This window comes from Engystomops pustulosus, chromosome 7 (genome assembly GCF_040894005.1).
Source record: "Engystomops pustulosus chromosome 7, aEngPut4.maternal, whole genome shotgun sequence".
In the NCBI taxonomy this organism is placed as follows: Eukaryota; Metazoa; Chordata; class Amphibia; order Anura; family Leptodactylidae; genus Engystomops; species Engystomops pustulosus.
In genome coordinates this window covers 78701918-78724426 of record NC_092417.1, presented here as the reverse complement: position 1 = coordinate 78724426, position 22509 = coordinate 78701918, and the positions used below count along the sequence as shown (strand labels likewise).

General features: G+C 42.2%; 1 protein-coding gene across 2 annotated transcripts in view; it reads left to right on the top strand.

The window, feature by feature from the left end:
- Window positions 1–7996: 7996 nt before the first annotated feature.
- The window catches only part of KCNG4 (potassium voltage-gated channel modifier subfamily G member 4), a 33191-nt gene continuing 18678 nt past the window's right edge, over window positions 7997–22509 (top strand). Inside the window, exons 1-3 of one of the 2 annotated variants that reach the window (XM_072117029.1) lie at window positions 7997–8119; window positions 8497–8570; window positions 9404–10209. In XM_072117029.1, coding sequence (XP_071973130.1) covers window positions 9460–10209 — 750 coding nt within the window. In that variant the 5' untranslated portion in view covers window positions 7997–8119; window positions 8497–8570; window positions 9404–9459. The remainder of the gene's footprint in view (window positions 8120–8496; window positions 8571–9403; window positions 10210–22509) is intronic. The other variant, XM_072117028.1, reaches the window with a different exon arrangement.

Sequence of the window (22509 nt, the reverse complement as noted above, 5' to 3'; positions counted from 1 at the left end):
ATTTGTTCGTTTATCTTCTGACACAGGACTAAGAGTGCACCACGGACACGGGAGTGGTTCAGGGGTGCATTGGAATCCAGTGCTCGGGAGAACGAAAAAAAGGCAGGAGAAACCTAGGAGATCCTCAATTTCTAACTGAAGGGAAGGTGGTGAGATTACCTACTGAATGTGAATTGTGACTTAGAAGAGTTGAGCACTGACCTTTTTTATCTGTGTGAATTGGTTGCTATAGTGGGAGAGTGCCGGTTCAGTAGCTCCTCTGTTTCTTCTTTTTTGTCCCTGTTCTTTTTCCGGAGGTTGAACTTTTTGAAATATTTAAAGCCAATGCTGAAAACCAATACTTGGATATACCTACGCTGGCTAAGCAATGTATCTGTATGTGTGTTATGTGATATACACTGGGAAATACTGGGATCCCTACACTGAGATTAACTGTAAAGGGACCAATTATAGTGTTTGGTAAATCACTAACCTGTGACACCAAATTCTAGCGGGTGTCTGCCGATAGTCCAGAAGCTTCTGGACTATCCATACGTTTGGGTGACGTCACCGGTACATCCGTTTTGCTAGTTTGACTTCGCTATTGCTCAGCTACTGCGTGGACTACAACGAGAAAAATAGCGTCTAAAGGAACGGGAACCTGGACTTAAGAAACTACACTGCAGCATGTAGCTACCGGACCTGCGGAAACCCGCTAGAATTTGGTGTCACAGGTTAGTGATTTACCAAACACTATAATTGGTCCCTTTACAGTTAATCTCAGTGTAGGGATCCCAGTATTTCCCAGTGTATATCACATAACACACATACAGATACATTGCTTAGCCAGCGCAGGTATATCCAAGTGTTGCTTTCTTTCTTAGTAAATAGCGGTGGAGAGGCACACCGCTGATACCAGCGACGGCAATCGTTCCAATCTTATCTTTAGCGTGCGCCTGTGTGATTTTTAATACATTTAATGCTGAAAACCTTTATAAGAACTGATCACAATAACCCTACTCTGGCGTCCCTGCACCACATAGACAAGTCATGCCTGGCTCTCTGACCCTATAGATATAACAGTTCATAAGCTGAGAGCTTTCTCACACTAGAAGGTTAGTCAGTGACTACAATACTGATCTGACACAGGAAAATGTAGCATTTAGTACCTCACAGGTGTCATGTTTTCTCCTTCACTTCAGTGGCGTAACTACCACCGTAGCAGCCGTAGCGGTTGCTACGGGGCCCGGGGATGCACGGCCGCAGGTGCCTAACCCGCCTACTCCCTCCCAAACATCCTCCCATACGCCGGCCGACAAAGGGGACCGACCACCCACCCTGTGACTGACCCACCCCGAATACTGAACTTCCCTCCCAGCCGCCGGCACAAGGAACCACCGACCACACTGCCCGCCCCCACCGCACTATCCCTGTGCGCGCGCGCCCCCAGCACTTGTCATCCGCCCGCCCCCCGCACTTGCCATCCGCCCGCCCCCCGCACTTGCCATCCGCCCGCACTTGCCATCCGCCCACCCCCCGCACTTGCCATCCGCCCGCCCCCCGCACTTGCCAACCGCACATGCCAACCGCACGCCCACCGCACTTGCCAACCGCACGCCCCCCCGCACTTGCCAACCGCCCGCGAACCCACCTGCCCGCCCGAACGCCGAACCACCCAGCTGATGGCATACACAGCCGCCACGCTGGACATCAAAAAAGTAAGTACTATTATTTACATGTGTTTGTATATATATGCTAATGTGTGTGTTTTGTATATATATATATGCTTATGTTTGTGCGTGTATATATATATATATATATATATATATATATGTATATAAATATATATATGCTTGTGTGTGTGTATATATATATGCTTGTGTGTGTGTGTGTGTGTGTATATATATATATGCTTTTATATATATAATATATATATATATATATATATGCTTGTGTGTGTGTGTGTATATATATATGCTTGTGTGTGTGTGTATATATATATATATGCTTTTATATATATAATATATATATATGCTTATGTATGTGTGTGTGTGTGTATATATATGCTTTTATATATATATATATATATATATATATATGCTTATGTATGTGTGTGTGTGAATATATATGCTTTTATATATATATATATATGCTTATGTATGTGTGTGTGTGTATATATATGCTTATATATATATATATATATATATATATATGCTTATGTATGTGTGTGTGTATATATATGCTTATATATATATATATATATATATATATATATATATATACATATATATATACATACATATATATATATATATATATGCTTATGCTTGGGTATGTGTGTGTGTATATATATATATGCTAGTGCTTATGTGTGTGTGTCTATGTGTATATATATGCTTATGCTTATGTGTGTGTGTATATATAATATATAAATGCTGTATGTGTGTTTTTGTATATTGTGCGAATGTGAATGCATGTGAATGTATGCATGTGCTGTATGTGTGTACATGCTATACGTGTGTGTATATGCTATATATACTAAATGTATGTGTGTAAATGCTGTATGTACTGTATGTAAACACTGTATGTATATGTTGTGTTTATACTGTATGTATAAGTATACATATACATACTATATGTATATACAGTAATGTGTATGTAGTATACAGTAAGTGTGCATATTTGATGTGTATATACTGTATGAGTTTTTATATATGTGTATAAATGTATCTGTGTACATAAATGTATGTATATTAATGTATACATGTAAGTATGTGGATGCGAGTATATGAGTGTAGAACTTTATATGTGTGTATATGTCTGTATAAATTTACATATATCTTTTAAAGGGGAGGGGGGCCCCATGCAGAAATCTGCTATGGGGCCCAGCCACTACTAGTTACGCCACTGCTTCACTTCCAGAATATTTGGAGAATTTTCTGGCAGATGTTCAGCTCTGTGAAGCAGATCCCTGTGCCCCTAAAAATACCTCAGTTACTTAAAGTATAATGTCACCTGGAGAAAATACAGCCCACACTGTACTTTTAAAGAATCTACATAAGAAACCCCTCTGTGCCCCCAGCATATCAAAAATACGCCCAAATATAATATACTATACTACAGTCCGTGAATAAATAATACTTTAATGAATTAATTTATCTATTTAACCCTTTCACGACCCGTGACGTAATAGCACGTCACGGGTCGGCCGCGGGTGCATGGAGAGGGCTCACGCGCTGAGCCCTCTCCATAGCCGGTAAGTCTTTGCTGCATATTGCAGCAAAGGCTTACCAGTAACACCCGCGATCGGTGCTAGCACCGATCGCGGGTGTTTTCACCTCGATCGCCGCCGGCAATGCTGCCGGCGGCTTCAAAAGGATGGCGGCGCGTGGGCGCCGCCATCTTTTCGAGGATCGCCGCTCCCCGTGACGTCATCGGGGAGTGGCGATCCGTCGCCATGGTAACCTCGGGTCTCACGAAGACCCGAGGCTACTTCGGGTTAACCCATGCATTACAATGTGCTATCAGCACATTGTAATGTATGAGTAGTAAAATCCCCATATACTGCCATACTGTAGTATGGCAGTAAAGGATCGTGCAGACACCCTAGGGTTAAAGTACCCTAGGGAGTCTGAAAAGTACTGAAAATAAAAATAAAAAAAAGTTAAAAAAAAAAAAATTATAATAAAAAACCCTAAAAACTCAAATCACCCCCCTTTCCCTAGAACTGATATAAATATAATTAAACAGTAAAAATCATAAACACATTAGGTATCGCCGCGTCTGAAAATGCCCGATCTATCAAAATATGATAACGTTTTTTCACTGCGTTTAATCCTGTAACGGAAAATCGCGCTCAAAGTCGAAAATGGCACTTTTTTTGTCATTTAAAAAAATTAAAAAATTCTATAAAAAGTGATCACAAGGTCGAACAGTCCTAAAATTGATAACATTGTTAATGTCATCAAAATCCGCAAAAAACGACACCACCCACAGCTCAGTACACCAAAGTATAAAAAAGTTATTAGCGCCAGAAGATGGCAAAATCCCCAAAAAAAATTTTGTACAGGAGGTTTTAATTTTTTTAAATGTATGAAAACATTATAAAACCTATACAAATTTGGTATCCCCGTAATCGCACAGACCCAAAGAATAAAGTAGTCCTGTCATTTGGGGCGCACAGTGAAATCCGTAAGATCCAAGCCCACAAGAAGACGGCACAAATGCGTTTTTTTACCAATTTCACTGCATTTGGAATTTTTTTCCCGCTTCCTAGTACACGGCATGGAATATTCAATACCATCTCTATGAAGTGCAATTTGTTACGCAGAAAATAAGCCGTCACACAGCTCTGTACATGGAAAAATAAAAAAGTTATGGATTTTTGATCATGGGGAGTAAAAAATGAAAATGAAAAAACAAAAAAGGGCAAGGTCCTGAAAGGGTTAATGTGCCTTCTAATTATTTTTATACATTTCCCCTACAAAAAAATGTGTTAATGTATAATCAATTATTTTATACAAAATGTACTTATATGTTTTTATACCATGTCCTAATTATTATTATACATATAGTGGGTCATTTACTAAGGGCCTGAATCACTCTTTTTCATCGGGTTTCCCGAAAATTACTGGTTTGCGCTGAATTGCCCCGGGTTTTTGGCACACGGGATCGGTTTGTGGTGCATCGGCGCCGGCATGCATGCGACGGAAATCGGGGGGGCATGGCTGTCAGAGAACCCGACGGATTCAGAAAAAACGTGGTATTTTAAAAAAAAAAATGTGTCCTGCACCCAGTATAGGATTGTGAACTCCGGCGACACCTGGTGGACATTGGGCGCACTACCTCAGTGAATCGCCGGAAGACCCGAATCCTCGACAGAGAAGGTGCCGCTGGATCACAACAGGACCGGGTAAGTAAATGTGCCCCATTATCCCCTCCAAATTATAAATGAGCATATAGAATCTCTTCAATTATACATTTATACAACTTGCCTCCTGTACTTGATATAAGTATAAGTATAAGCCGAGGCCCCTACTTTTAACACAAAAAATAATGAAAAAACCTATTGTCTTGAGTATAAGCTGAGGGTGGGAAATGCATTGGTCACAGCCTACCCTCAGTATATAGCCAGCCAGCCCCCAGTAGTATTAAGCCAGACCCCGGTAGTATATAGCCTGCCAGCCCCCTATATTATATAACCAGCCCCTGAAGTATATAGCCTGCCTGCCCCATGTAGTATACCGCCTGTCAGCCCCCTGTAGTATACAGCCTGCCAGCTCCCTGTAGTATACAGCCTGACAGCCCCCTGTAGTATATAGCCAGCTCCCTGTAGTATACGGCCTGACTGCCCCCTATAGTATATAGCCTGCCAACCTCCTGTAGTATAAAGCCTGCCAACCCCCTGTAGTATACAGCCTGCCAGCCCCCCCATACACATTACCACCCCCAATACATATTACCACCACCACCCCCCATACACATTACCACATTTCCCCTCATAGACATTACCACACTCCATGACACACAGCACCAAACCACCATACACATTACCACCACCCCCTATACACATTACCACCACCACCCCATACACATTACTACACCCCCCATACACATTACTACTCCCCATACACATTACCACCACCCAGCCATACACATTACTACACCCCCCATACACATTACTACACCCCCATACACATTACCACTCCCCATACACATTACCACCACCCAGCCATACACATTACCAACACCCCCGCCATACACATTACCAGACCCACCCAAACACAATACCACACCCCCATACACATTACTACACCCCCCATACACATTACCACTCCCCATACACATTACCACCACCCAGCCATACACATTACCAACACCCCCGCCATACACATTACCAGGCCCACCCAAACACATTACCCCCCCATACACAATAACAATCCCCCGTACACATTACCACACTCCCCATACACATTACCACACCTCCCCCCATACACATTTCCACCCCCCATACACATTACCACACCTCCAACCAATAACATTACCCCCCTCATACATAATAGTAGTTACGCCCCTGACATTACTACAGCCCCACATACACATAACCACGCCCCCATACACATTACCACGCCTCCTCCTACACATTACCACACCCCCCATACACATTACCACACACCCCCCCATACACATTACCACACACCAATTTGCCAAGAGAAAAAAATAATGTACTTACCTCACCGCGTCCTGTTGCTGCTGCCGCGGGACAGGAAGAGATGCACGGGTGCGCGATGACATCATGAAATGGCCGGGCATCACGTTTACAACGTGTGCCGGAAAGCACCTGGCCGCATCGCACTGACAGCTTTGGCTGCAGTGATAGTTCCAGCCGCATCGAGTACTATTGCAGCCACTAGCGGGGGCCCCTGCCATAGTCCCATAGCCCCTGCCACCGACCCTGGATATATAGACAGGAGATAGATGATAAGCAACTTCACCAGGGCATTCAACCAAGTGGTATTTAAAGCGCAATACATCCTCTGCCCACAAATGCCCAGTTTGCAGCTCTCTAACGACGGCTCTGCCCCTATGACATGACTCGGTTACAGTCTGTTCAATTTGTCTTTGTATGATATTACAGATCTCAGACTACTAATCCCCTGTTTTATCCTAATCTCAGTAAATTGTAAATTTGTAAATTCTTATGCTCATGGGAGGATAATATTGGTTTAACATTCTTCCTATCATAGTATTTATCACTTTATCACTATATACAGTATATATAGAGTTGTTTGGGGAGATGTCAGGTTAATGGCTGGATGTACATTGATTACTGTAAGATGATGCCGCAGTGTATAGGCTCCCATACATTATGTATTAGGTTGCTGCTCGGATCACACAGGTGACCCTAGGAAACCGATAAGTACTCAGCGCCTCTTCATAATTCAATACAAATCTATCAACTTCAAGGCTTCAGATGCTCCTCGTACTGACATAGGGAGCGCCTATGTTCACTGATCTTCCACTATCTCTGGGGAAGCGTATCCTGGAGTCAGGGGCGAATATAATGAAGTGTTTTGTAGAAAACTGACATAAAACCATGAGGGCGGGGGAGGGGAAGGAGACTCTCTTTTCCTAAAGATAGAAGCAGGTAACTTGTCTCCAGTTTATTCTGATCTGCACCTGGGAGATCTTATTAATTACCCTCCAAGGACACTAGAGACGTAACAAGACAAGACACACGAAGAGTGCTGGAAGGAGGAGGCTCAGTGTTAAAGGACCATAGGACTTTGCTGAAATAACTGCTGGTTCACCCTCAACACATGAGCTCATGACCATAGGACATTGTATTTTGTGGGTGAAATAGCTTTTTTTTTACTGCAAACACTTGTGGCCCTTTATCAATCAATCTAAAGACACCACAGCTACATGTACGGTTGCCTTGTAAGGATGTGGTAACACGTGACACTTGCATTATGTTTACAAACCACCTCAAGCACCTGGGGGCAGGCATGGGCCCATCACGTATGCGTTTCCATGGAAACACCCTTAGAAAAGCCCTTAGGCTAAGTTCGCATTGGTGTTTGTATGGGGAACTGAAGGTGAACCTAATACCTCCAAACTTTTGTCTAAGTGAAAAAGAGAGCCAAAAGATGCGTCTCTAAACACTGCTTTTTGCCCCACCCCTTATTGTGGCCCTATTACTCCTCACGTTGTGACCCCCATGATACTATACCCCCCCCCCAGCTCTTCTTGATATTGCATCCCCATCTCCCCCAGCATAATGTCCTGTCATATTGTGCCCTCCCCAGCAGTTCCCCTTCATGTTGTAACCCTTAGGGCCTCCTCTTATTGTGCACCCCTTATGTTCTGACAACCCCAGCTCTCCTCACATTGTGCATACTCCCAGCTCCCCTTATTGCTGTGTAATAATAATAACACACACCAGATACTTACCTCACTTGTCCTCTTTCCCCTGAAGCTCTCCCCTACCCCACAGCTGAGGTATGATGATAGCACAAGGAGCTGTATCCTACTCTGTCTGGAGGATGCTGACAGAGTCATGTCCTGCTACATACTTCCCACCTCGGGTGTCAGAGCCCAAAAACCGGGACTGTCCCGCTGCATCCGGGAGGGTTGGACGGTACGTTATTCACTTTACATGTTTATGTTATGCTCACCCAATAGGAAGAGTACAATGGAAAGCTCAGATGCTACAACTGATGCAAAAATGTTGATTTGAGGATAGAAAGTGAAACTGATATAAGTGAAATGAGCCTCATACCATGCTGAACCATAAAACAGATACAAGGAAATGTACCTAACACAGAATGTAAGACATAAGAGAGCTTAGGTGCACCCCCTTCAAATACCTCGGAGGTAGCCCCTTCAGTACAGCACATTGGTGTGAGAGCGCACGACTGAGGGAGAGAAGTGCAGGAGGGAGGTGACAGCAAAAGGAGGAGGAGAGGAGACGACAGATGAGCACCACACAAATTCTCTTTATTTTGCCGGCAGCAGTCAGTGAAGAGATGGGATGCAGACAACGGAGCCGAGAGGAGGATGAGGAGCAGCCAACTTACCACACTTACCAGGTAACAGAACTTTTCTTAGTGAATCACCCCCATCATCCAATGCTACTGCCTGATGCATCAGCCTGCACTATCCAGGAAAATATTCTATCATATTACATTATGGGAAAGTAGTTCCTTCTGTAACTTAGGTAGGTACAGCAGCCTAAGGAACTTGTAATGCGATTGAAGGCAGCAGAACGTATCACGCATGTTAGGATTAGATACAACAGCTCAGCAGATATTATCATGGAAAAAGATGAAATAAAGATACCATAACAAGTCAGAGAACTAAATACAGCAAACAGTATCACAAGTCAAAGGATAAAAATATGAGTTGAGCTCATAGGACAGTATCACACAGAATAGTAGTACATATAGCAAACAATATTACAGAGGACACCATCAGATACAGCCACTCAAAAGACATTATCACACAAAATATAATTAGATATAGCAAACACTAAAACAAAATAGAATAAGATACAGCTGATGAGCAGATATTGATGCACATGATAGAATTAGATCAGGATTGAATAAAATGGCTCAGAAAACAGTATCACACACAATAGAAAAAGACAAACAGAAGTTTAACCGTATCAAACATGATATGCTACATAAGTGTCTCAGCAGCAGTATCACACATGTAAGGGTTAGATATATATTAGCTTAGTATCAAATAGTATCAGACATGATAGTATTAGGCATAGACACAGCAGCACAGCATGCAGCATGTCACATGATTATATATATATTGATTTGCACACATTTTCATTCACGCTTAGTTTAGATACACTACCGCTGCCCCTAACTTGCATCTTTCCTGGATCTGTGAGTATTTTAATAATATTTGTTAGTGATTGTTTCCCTTTCCTATAGTTCTCCCATGTGAAGTGTCAGCTTTCCGTCAGAGATGCCTATAATCTCAGGAGGCAGCGAGCATGACTACAGCAACCTCAGCTACACATCAAGCAGCACCTTAAACCACTTCTACCCCATAGTGGTAGAGTCACAGACAATTAAGGGGGTTAAGTACCACAGGGCAAAGCGAATCTATGACCCTGATGATGTGTACACGGTGGACTTTAAACGAGAGATCATCATTAATGTAGGAGGCATCCGGTACCTCATGCCTTGGAGCACATTGGACGAGTTTCCAATGACCAGACTTGGTAAGCTGAGGTTCTGCAGCAGCTATGATGAGATCATCCAGATTTGTGATGACTTTGATGAAGATACCAATGAGTTCTTCTTTGACAGGAATCCATGTGCTTTCAGTATGATTGTCAGCTTCTTGGCAGCTGGAAAGCTACGACTGCTGCGGGAGATGTGTGCCTTGTCTTTTCAGGATGAACTGATGTACTGGGGCATTGAGGAGTCCAACCTGGAGCGCTGCTGCCTTAGAAAGCTCTTTCAAAAACTGGAGGACCTGGCAGAAATCAAGAAGGAGGAGGAGGCGCAGAGAACTCGGGAAACCATCTGTGTGCTGGAAGACCATTCCAAGATGGGTCACTTTATGAACAAATTGCGGGATATGGTGGAGAACCCACAGTCTGGCCTACCTGGGAAGGTGTTTGCCTGTCTGTCTATTTTATTTGTGGCCACCACAGCCATCAACCTGTGTATTAGCACCATGCCAGACCTCCGTGCTGAGGAAGACAGGGTGAGTGTGTATCTAGTATGTGAGGCTGGGATCACAAACAGATATCTTATCTATATCTGTTCAATAAGATGACTGTGAGTCTGTGTAAAACAATATGCACACAAACATATTTTCAACGTGATGGCCCCGTATGAGCTGACTGGCCTAGCCACAAACACCAGCAGGGATAGCCCCTGTGCCAAAATATGCTTTGGAGCAGACAGGCAGTTCTTTACCACTGTCATTAGTATGTGAGCAGTCCCCACAAGCTGTGACACACAGGTCTGTTGCGTTCCCGTAGTGCACACGTTCATGTGAAGGTAGCCTAAATGCTAAACAGATTAACCTCTATTACAAACAAGATTGTAATGTGTGAACAACAATACTAGCCAAACACCTTAAATATTCAAAAATTATAGTAAGTAGTAAACAAAAGAAGGTTTCTTTTACCAAAATCTTAAAGGATTACAATTAGATGGAGGTAGCAACATCATAGGTAAAATGTCACATCTATACATTATGGGGCACATTTACTTACACATTCACCGAAAGCGCATTGTCCAACAATAATGCACTCTGACGCACATCGTCGCCAGATATCCTGCATGTATCACTTCCTCGCTCAGGTCCAAAATGCCAAAATGCGATTGCGTGCGAAACAATCCCAAAAACCCGAAAACGCCGAACAATCAGGTGAAAGCGAGTAGCATGACCCTTAGTACATAAGCCCATATGAGTTATATATTTATATATATAGTCTTAACCGTAACAATGTCACTGACTACACAGTGAAAGTCTCCATAGTAATGGCAATAATATATTTTGAAGTGGGAAACGGAATACTCTAAGACACGGTATGTGTCTTTGTTTTGTTGTTAGCAGCATGCCAAAAATTTTAAATGATTAGGTGACCAGTAGGTGGCAGTGCCACATCAACCTAATAAGAAATAACAACTATTATGCATGGTTCATATTAAAGGCTCTGTATGTAATCCTATCATGTGTGATACTGTCTGCTGAGCTGTGAATCTAAGCCTATCATGTGTGATACTGTCTGCTGAGCTGTGAATCTAAGCCTGTCATGCCTGATACTGTCTGCTGAGCTGTGAATCTAAGCCTATCATGTGTGATACTGTCTGCTGAGCTGTGAAACTAAGCCTATAATGTGTGATACTGTCTGCTGAGCTGTGAATCTAAGCCTATCATGTGTGATACTGTCTGCTGAGCTGTGAATCTAAGCCAGTCATGCCTGATACTGTCTGCTGAGCTGTGAATCTAAGCCTATCATGTGTGATACTGTCTGCTGAGCTGTGAATCTAAGCCTGTCATGCCTGATACTGTCTGCTAAGCTGTGAATCTAAGCCTATCATGTGTAATACTGTCTGCTGAGCTGTGAATCTAAGCCTATCATGTGTGATACTGTCTGCTGAGCTGTGAATCTAAGCCTGTCATGTGTGAAACTGTCTGCTGAGCTGTGAATCTAAGCCTTTCATGCCTGATACTGTCTGCTGAGCTGTGAATCTAAGCCTATCATGTGTAATACTGTCTGCTGAGCTGTGAATCTAAGCCTATCATGTGTGATACTATCTGCTGAGCTGTGAAACTAAGCCTGTCATGCCTGATACTGTCTGCTGAGCTGTGAATCTAAGCCTATCATGTGTGATTCTGTCTGCTGAGCTGTGAATCTAAGCCTGCCATGCCTGATACTGTCTGCTGAGCTGTGAATCTAAGCCTATCATGTGTGATACTGTCTGCTGAGCTGTGAATCTAAGCCTGTCATGTGTGATACTGTCTGCTGAGCTGTGAATCTAAGCCAGTCATGCCTGATACTGTCTGCTGAGCTGTGAATCTAAGCCTATCATGTGTGATACTGTCTGCTGAGCTGTGAATCTAAGCCTATCATGTGTGATACTGTCTGCTGAGCTGTGAATCTAAGCCTGTCATGCCTGATACTGTCTGCTGAGCTGTGAATCTAAGCCTATCATGTGTGATACTGTCTGCTGAGCTGTGAATCTAAGCCTATCATGTGTGATACTGTCTGCTGAGCTGTGAATCTAAGCCTGTCATGTGTGATACTGTCTGCTGAGCTGTGAATCTAAGCCTATCATGCGTGATACTGTCTGCTGAGCTGTGAATCTAAGCCTATCATGTGTGATACCGTCTCCTGAGCTGTGAATCTAAGCCTGTCATGTGTGATACTGTCTGCTGAGCTGTGAATCTAAGCCTATCATGTGTCATACTGTCTGCTGAGCTGTGAATCTAAGCCTATCATGCCTGATACTGTCTGCTGAGCTGTGAATCTAAGCCTATCATGTGTGATACTGTCTGCTGAGCTGTGAATCTAAGCCTGTCATGTGTGATACTGTCTGCTGAGCTGTGAATCTAAGCCTGTCATGTGTGATACTGTCTGCTGAGCAGTGAATCTAAGCTTTTATTTAGTAAAATTGAATAAAATATACAAAACCCCGACATATTTGGTTTCCGTAGCACTCTACAGATTCTTCGGACCTTATCCAAATAAAATAAGACATTAACCCCTTAACGCTGAAGCCACTTTTCACCTTCCTGACACGGCCCATTTTTTTCAAATCTGCCCTGTGTCACTATAAATGGTTATAACTTTGAAACGCTTTAACATATTCAAGTGATTTTAAAACTGTTTTCTCGTGACATATTGTACTTCGTGTTAGTTGAAAAATGTTGGTGGTATGTTTTGCATTTATTTATGAGAAAATCAGATATTTGGTGAAAATTTGGAAAAATTCTCGATTTTCAAACTTCAAAATGTTCTACTTTTTCCACACATAGTCATAACAGCAAAAAAACTTAATAACTAACATTCACCGAATGTCTACTTTATGTGGACATGGTTTTTTATGCATACTCTTATTTTTATAGGAGGTTATGGGGCTTTGAACGTTAGGTGCGATTTTTCACATTTTAATAAAAAAATGCTTAATCCTGCTATCAGGTTTCAAATCATTTTGAGAGGCCTAAATAAAAGTAAAACCCCATAAATTACCCCATTATAGAAACTATACCCCTCAACGTATGTAAAACAACTTTTATGAAGTTTGTTAACCCTTTAATTGTTTACAGGGGTTAAAACTAAATCGGATGCAATTTTGAAATTTCTTTTGGATAAATGAATGTGTTTTCCAAAAAATTTACAAATTCTCAGTGGATAAAATACCAAAATGCTCCACAAAATTTGATACCCAAAATTTATACCCGTGTATAACAATCCCCCATATGTGGTGGTAACTGCTGTATGTGCACACGCCAGGGCATCGAAGGGAAGCTGCGCCATTCAGAGCAGATTATGCATTGTCACTTTTTATTGGCTATACAATCTTTATTTTTTTGGCAATTTGGACATATAAGGGCTTATTTTTTGCGACATGAGATGCACTTTACAAATATTTCATTTAAGTGGGTCATTAGATTATTGATGAGATTTTATTAACTCTTGAATGTATGGGTGAAAAGAAAATTGTCAATTTTGGTTTCCTTTCATTTTGGCTACATTCACACTACAGTATGGGGGACGTATATACGGCCGACGTATATACGGCCGATATACGTCCCCCATACACTTCTATGGGCTCACGGCCCTGTACGGGAGCGGTACAGTGCAGCACACGTGCGGCACCGTACCGCTCCGTAACCCGGGGAAAGATAGGACATGTCCTATCTTTCCCCGTATTACGGCGCCATGCGCCATTAGTTTCTATGGAGAGGGGCGGGGGTGAGCTGCGCTCACCTCCTCCTCCTCTCCCCGCGCTGCCGTGTGCCCACTGTACTACGGTGCGGCGGGCTCACGGCAGTGTGAATTTAGCCTTTGTATTTTTTGGGGATCGTACACCGTACACTAAAAATACTATATTATCTTTATTCTACAGATCACTACGATTACGGTGATACCTCATTTATATAGTTTTTCATTTATTTTTACAATTTTACTGTAAAAAAAATAATATAGAGGAAATCTCATTTGTTTTTGCATCGCCATCTTTTCGGAGACGTAACTTTAATATTTTTTGGTTGACAGAGCTGGTTTAGGGCTTATTTTTTTATGTGTTCAGTTGTCCTTTCAATTGGTAACATTTTGGCGCACATAACTTTCTTTGATCACTTTTTAGAACATTTTTGTGAAGAGATTTTATGAAAAATGTACATTTTTGGCAAGTTTTTCTTGTTTTGTTTTTACGGCATTCACCGAGTTATTGTACGGATTATTACGGACACGGCGATATCAAATATGTGGGGTTTTTTGGCGATTTTGTGGGGTTTTTTTACTTTATTACATGTGTATAGGGAATGTTTGTGTTTAGGGGACTTTAAAGGAAACCTACCACTTGTAGTGGCAGGTTTCCGATGGCAATACCAGGCACCAGCTCAGGGTGAGCTGGTGCCGGAGCTTATTTTAGTTAGTGTTTTAAACCGCGGTATCGCGGTTTAAAACACTTTTTAAACTTTATAGCCGGCGCAGGCAGGTACGCGCTCGGCGCTTACCGTGCGCACGGCTACATAGGAAGTGAATGAGAGCCGCGCGCATGGTAAGCGCCGAGCGCGTACCTGCCTGCGCCGGCTATAACGTTTAAAAAGCGATACCGCGGTTTAAAACACTAACTAAAATAAGCTCCGGCACCAGCTCACCCTGAGCTGGTGCCCGGTATTTCCATCGGAAACCTGCCACTACAAGTGGTAGGTTTCCTTTAACTTTATTTAATTAATTCTCTTTATTAAAAAATGTTTTTATCTAATGTTTTAAACTGTTTTTATTCATTTTTACAGGTTGGCTTGAACAAGCGATCCACTGATCGCTTGTTCAAGCTATTCTTCACCTTACACAGTGTAATACAGATGTATTACACTGTGTAATGTAACACACTGAGCATGCTGCCAGAAGGCAGGGACCCGGCATCAGGAAGCAGATCGCGCAGCCCGGGCCACTGGCAGTCCCGGGGCTGCGATCGGAACCAAGGACCCCCCAGTAAGCGCCGGGGGGTGTCCGATTCTTGTGAAATGCTCCTAACAAGCCGCGGTCAGTGCAACCGCTGCTTGTTAGGGGTTAATACCCGGGTGTTAGAGGCGGGTGTCGGCTGTAGAGCCAGGGCCAGAAGTTTGCCGTAATACTACTGCATTTTGCGGGAGCACACCTCCCGCAATGCAGTACTATTACGTCAAATGTCGGAAAGGGGTTAAGGAGTAATAACAGTCATAAAACAGAAGGGGTGACGGCCCTGCTTGCAAGAGCTTTCAGTTTATGAGGAAGAAGAGGGTGACAAAAAAAGCATAAGATCTTGTGTAATGGTCCGGCTAAAAAACTTAATAAATAAAAGTGTCGCCATCTTATATACAAAGAACAAGGTTAATGGGACTGCAGAGAAGCCTGGAAATTGGTTCTTGGCATCTGCCGGTTAAGAGACAAAAGGAGTACACAGAATTGGTTAATAAAAAGTTAAAGGGGTTTTCCACGAAAGAGAGTTAGGCCCTATCCAGAGGTTAGGGCCTAAGTTACTGATCATTGGAGGTGTCAGTGATGAGCTGCTCTGCTTAAAGGTGTCCAATGGTAGACTAAAATGAAAAATAAAAGGACACAAAGGCGCTCATAGGGCAAACACCCGTTGGTTCAAGGAAATCCTATTTCTGGTGACTAAGGTCAGGTTAGTTATGCTCTCACCTGGGGTAGTTATGCTCAGTGCATAACTACTCAGAGTGTGTCAAGAGATGATGTAGCGCTGCAGTGCTCCTACCGGATCCTCCTGGAAGGACCGTATTGCAAATGGCAGTGGATTAAAGGTAAAAAAAAATGGAGCTTCCTCAGTGCGCTGCTACATTGATTTCAGGTTCAACCAATGTTTGATCACAAAATCATTTTATTCATTGAAAAGCAGTGGTAGTCTCGTTCCACTGCAGCAGCAAACCCTCTCTCTCCACACTCCTTGGAGAGAGAGGGTTTGCTGCTGCAGTGGATGAGACTACCATTGCTTTTCAATCAGCTATATTCCTCCTCCAACTAGATCACGAATATTTAAGAACCTGATGAAGGGAGCGGTCCGCCCCCGAAACGCGTTGTTCATTAATTGACACTTTGTTGAATAAAATGATTTTGTGATCAAACATTGGTTGAACCCTTTAATCCACTGCCACTAAAGGTGTCCAATGGGGGTACATCGGATCAACCATTCTTGTGATCTGTGGGAGTCTTAGCAAGTTAGGCCCTATCCTGTGGATGGGAAAACCCCTTTGCAGTTAGGCAGTTAGGAAGTGTGATAGGTCTATGCACAGTCATTATATCTAATCATATCATGTTGTATGCTATTTATATAAGGCTTGTGGGATAATGTTGTATCTAAGCCTATGAGGTGTGGCACTGTTTGCTGAGCCACTGTATCTATTCCTATTATGTGTGATGGCTTGCCATGTGTGATACCGACTGTGGAGCTCTCAATATAATCTTCTCTTGTGGGATACTGGCTATTGAGCTGCGGTATCTAATCCTATGATGAGTAAAAGTGTTGGCTGAGACATTGTACAATGGTGGCTTTACAAATTAAAGGACATCACCACCAGGATCAAGGTTTGTAAACCAAGCACACTAATATGCTGGTGTGAGCCCTCTCTGGCAGGATCTGCTCTTCTTTAAGCTTCCAATGCCCTTGTTTTAAAAAGTTATTCAAATGAGCCCGAGGGGCTCCAGGCTCCATTAACACCTATGGAGTCTGGAGCCCCTCAGGCTCCTTTGCATAATTTTAAAAGCTTTTTTTTTTAAACCAGGGCATAAGAAGCTAAAAGAAGTGACGATCCTATCAGCGGGGTCTCACACCAGTATGTCAGTGTGCATGGTTTACAATCCTTCATCCTGGTGCTAGATGTCCTTTAAATTAATGTTGGCTGACCTGACAAGTAAAATATTTGCAATCTTTTTATTTCAAGGAAGATAAGGAGCAAAGAGGTTGAAAGGGACAATGGTGTCTGGCAGAGGCTTATTCTTCTGACTGAAATGAATGTGAATGGAAATGGGAAGCAGCAGGATTTAAAAGAAAAAAAAGCTGTCGTCTGAATGATTTTATGGTAGGGAATAATCCCAAACAGAACACTTAGGATTTACAAAAACATATGAGAGTAATTCAACACTTACTTAAATGTAGAATCTTTATTCAATAATAATAAAAAGAAGAGATCCAAAGAAACCAATAAAATACAGCATCAGTGTGAGTCTCCCTAGAGTCACATATACCCCAAACCTGCTAAGGGGCATCAGTTAGTCAAACAGGCATGGTAACTTAAACAGCAATACATATATCAAAACATAATAGCATAATATAAGCATAATACGGCCTCCAGATAAAGAAGCATGCTGTAAAATGTGTTGGTCTGTGTTTACTTGGCTCCCTTTGGTTAGTGTTATGCTTATATTATGCTATTTATGTTTTGATTTGTGACTTAGTGTTAAATTATTATTTAGCCAACAGTTGATGAAGCTATGGCCAGCTTTAGAGAATTTTCACACAACCTGTTATCACGGATATCGCAGAAACCTGTGTCAAGGGCTGAACACACTGCTAGGGATGGGATTCCCTTCTCACCCGCTTAACACCAGAGCTGTAGTGTAATCGATTACAGTGTCTCGAGTACAACTTGCATTGATATAATGCAAGGAATCCTGTCCCTAGCATTGTTTTCATCCCATGACACATGACTCCATGATCACAGGCTAATCACGGACTGTGTGAAACCACCATTAGCCAGTCTAAGGTGCGGCACTGTCTGCTATGCTGCTGTGTTTAAAGCTGTATTTCAGGAATTTTGGGGTAGGGGTGGTAAAGAAACCTATAAACATGGTATACTTACCATGTTCCCATTTTTGAATCACAACTTCCGGTCTTCAGCTTCTGTCCCCAGGGGATCACAGAACCCGCCTCAACTAAATCATGGCCTTTTTTTTTCCTCTCCGCCCCTGCCCTAGACAATTTGCGTTTTCTTGAATCTGGAAAACCCCTTTAAGTCTATTATATGTCTCCTAACATACTGGGGCTCATTTACTAAGGGTCCTCAGATCGCACTATCATCGGAATATCCAATGTGCGCCGCATTTAGAAGGGCTTTTTGTCGCACGCGATCGGATTTTGGCGCATCGGCACCAGCTTTCAAACGACACAAAACGGGGGGCAGGCCGTCTTTGTACATTGTAATGAGGTCACCCCACAGCCATTAAGCAATCTATCATTGTATTCTAGTCCCCCTATTCCCCTAATAATCTTGGTTGCTCTCCTCCGTTTTAATTGTACTGTGTCCTTTTCATACACTGGTGCCCAAAACTGTACACAATACATAAATATAGATAAATGTGGGGCATTCCTGCCCTGCACCTGCACATTACCTAGACCATGAGAACCTTGAACATTTGTATGGTTTTTGTGCAAAACTAAGCCAGAAAAGCTATCCGCGGGATACATCAGGAGGACTAAGCTGGAGGGGTGGGCTTTCATCAGCTTCTGCACTGGTGTATGATAAATCTCCCCCATTAAGTCTGGCTGGGTGGAGGTAATTCATTTGCGGGTGCTTGCCCAATATTCCTTTTCTCAGATTGTATCACACAACAATCTCATACCCTGCTCCTTCATAGTCCATATGGCATAGTAATGGTGCCTTGTTCACAGATCTGTACACCACTCTGAATACAAATGACATCCCATTATGTGCTGCTCCCGGGGACATTATAGGGCTAGATGAGGAACAAATATCCATTTAAGCCAAGTCTGAATCTAAAGATAGAAAGAACTTTCCCCTTCATCTTGTAAGACGTCGTCTACTATACAATGATTCATTTATGAGTCTGAAGATCTGCTCCGTCCGGAATGAGCCGCGCAGGAACATTGCAATCTGTTTTAAAAAATGAGCATAATCTCCACAGCTTGAATGTTCAATGTGACCAGAGTGATTACCGAGCCAAAGTCTGTTTATTGAATGTTATAAAGACTGTGCAGACACTGACAGCACAGAGTATTTGAGGAATGAACAGTTCTTACATTGCAGGAGGTCACACATGATTGATATTAATGCTTCTCAGGTTTACTGAGGCCGCGGTCACACGTACCGGTAGACGCTAGCGCACAGGCCGGCGCCACACAGGGCGATCGGGAACGAGCCGCCGGTGTTTCGCGTTAAATTAACGCAAAACACTGGCGGCTCGTTCCCGATCGCAGGCGTTTCCATAGAAACGCCGAGACAAAGCGCCCTGTGTGGCGCCGGCCACAGGGGGAGGTCCTCGACCCGGACGCGCATGTGCGTTCGGGCCGAGGACCTCCCCATGTGCGCTAGCGTTGCGTTATGACGGACGCTTAGCGGTACGAGTGACCGCGGCCTTAAAGAGGACCTGTCATCAGGTTTTACCCAGCTTAACTGCTAGTGCCCTCTGTGGTTGCAAGGGTAGTGTCACTTCTGATGCCCTATCTTATGTTCTATAGCGCCTAGAAACAGGTTACTGGGGTCATATTAAAGATAAGGATCTCATCTTTCATATCAGGTTTTTGGCTTTGTGAGCTACAGAACCAGAGATACAGCCAGTTAAACATATTTGGAAATACACGCTGTTGGTACAGATCCAGTTTCTGCCTATTTTTATTAGCTGTCTGTATCTTCAGTTCTGTAGCTCACAGAACAACATGTCTGAGGTAATCTGAAAGATGAGATCTTTATCTTTTATAAAACACAAAAAGCATGTTTCTAGGTGCTATAGAACCAAGGATACGGGGTACATATCTGACGCTACTCCTGTAACCACTAACTAAACTTGACTTCGATATTTGAAAATGAGATGAAACGAGTCATATTTGCCTGACTATGGAGGAAAATGTAAATGGGTGAGATTTCACATAAAAGAGGGAATTCTAGAATGGACATTTCATCCCCTGCCTGGTGCAAAGATATCCCAGTGTGTGCCATATGTATACAGCATAAAACATTTGGTGCATTTCATACCAGTGCAACCAATGGGGCAGATTTACTTACCCGGTCCATTCGCGATCCAGCGGCGCATTCTCTGCGGTGGATTCGGGTCTTCCGGCGATTCACTAAGGCAGTTCCTCCGATGTCCACCAGGTGTCGCTGCTGCGCTGAAGTCCGCCAAGGTCCGCCGGAGTTCACTATCCTATTCCTGGTGAAGGTAAGCACATGTCCAGCGACACTTTTTTATTTTTTTTAAATGCGGCGGTTTCTCCGAATCCGTGGGGTTTTTGTTCGGCCACGCCCCCGATTTCCGTTGCGGTGCAAATCGGAAATATTCGGGTAAGACGTCGGTAAAATGAGAATCGGGCCCTTAGTAAATGACCCCCAATGTGTTCATGCCAGTGGCTCATATACTGGCTCCAGTTGCTTACTGTGTGCTCAGAATTCACTGCAGATTTCCACAATGTTTGTGACCTGTAACATTATATCATGACATCATTAAACTTTATTATATCATTACCAACCCCCTGCTGACAGATCTTGTTGCTGTAGTGGTATCCATTTCTGGCCACTATCAGCAGGGTGGCATGAACGGCATTGTATTTCCCTTATGTCTTAATTAATTTGTCTGCCAATTACTCAGCGCTCAAAGTTTACGCTCTCAGAATCAGTAAATTGATTTCTTCCTGCTCATCTGTCGTCTAAACACATTTGTCCTGAATATTTCATGTGTTGTTAGAAATAACAAGATGACTGCGGCCGATGTGATTCCACTGCAAATTCTACATCTGTCTGAAGTCAACATGCAGTTTCTAAAGAAGACTGCTTTACAATGCTCTCCATGATGTACAACTATAAGTTTTATCATACTTGATAACTGAAGAGGTTAAGTAGGCACTCTGATACCTATAGTTCTAATTAAGAAATTAGTGATATGCTAGAGGTCATCACACTGTTCTTTTTATATATTATGATCTGATGTATATCCTGCTTCTCCAAATACACATTTCCAAAACACAACCAATAATGTGATGTTAACATGTATGTTAACATTATGTTAATAAAATGCATATATTAAAGTGATGTTAACGTGTGTATTAACACCACGTTAACATTGCTTTTTGTAAATGTAACTTACCGTATTTTTCAGCCTATAAGGCGCACCGGACTATAAGGCGCACCTCTAATAAATAGCAATTTTGTATGTGGGTGTGGGCACGATTAAAAAAAGAGGTTTCAGAAGTGAAAAAAATATAATTTTTAGTTTCTGATGGAGCGTTAGCTCTTTTTTTAAAATATAACAAACAGTAAATACACAATTACAACAAACAATGTAGACACATCCACATACAGATATTATATACACCCTAGTGCGGGTACAGAGACTTGATCCGTCCTTTTCTGTATGTGCAATGCCTTACTGACAGAAAATTAGTTCCTTTAAATGTAACAGACAATTAATATAATATTATAACAAACAATGTAGCAATATCCAGATGTTGTGTATATCTTAGTGTTTTTAATCATAAAATGCAAGGACTTGGTTGGTCCTGTTATGTTTATATAGTACCCTTCTTTGTGGAACCATATACTTTTATACTTATATAAAAACCTTTACGTTTATAATGTCCCAAATCTAATTTTTAGGCAGAAGGGTGCTGGATTAATCCTTATTGTTTGGTTCCTCTATTGGGTATATGCTAAAAATACAAAAATGAAAAAAGTGAAAGATAAAATTTATAGGGTAAATTAGTATCCAGGAGGTTTTGTTGTTACACAAGGTGTAGGGCCCTACACCTGTGTGGACTCTTACAGATCGTTTTCAATGATGCTTGATAATATGGAAGTTTGAACACTCACAGTTAGTTGATCGCATATGGCTGTCTCTATAGTCGTGTTGCTGCTTTTATTGTGCAGGAATGATCAAAACGCCAAATGGTATAAAAGTATATGGTTCCACAAAGAAGGGTACTATATACACATAACAGGACCAACCAAGTCCTTGCATTTTATGATTAAAAACACTAAGATATACACAACATCTGGATATTGCTACATTGTTTGTTATAATATTATATTAATTGTCTGTTACATTTAAAGGAACTAATTTTCTGTCAGTAAGGCATTGCACATACAGAAAAGGACGGATCAAGTCTCTGTACCTGCACTAGGGTGTATATAATATCTGTATGTGGATGTGTCTACATTGTTTGTTGTAATTGTGTATTTACTGTTTGTTATATTTTAAAAAAAGAGCTAACGCTCCATCAGAAATTAAAAATTATATTTTTTTCACTTCTGAAACCGTTTTTTGAGCGTGCCCACGCCCACATACAAAATTGCTATTTTTCCTTTTGGTCTTTT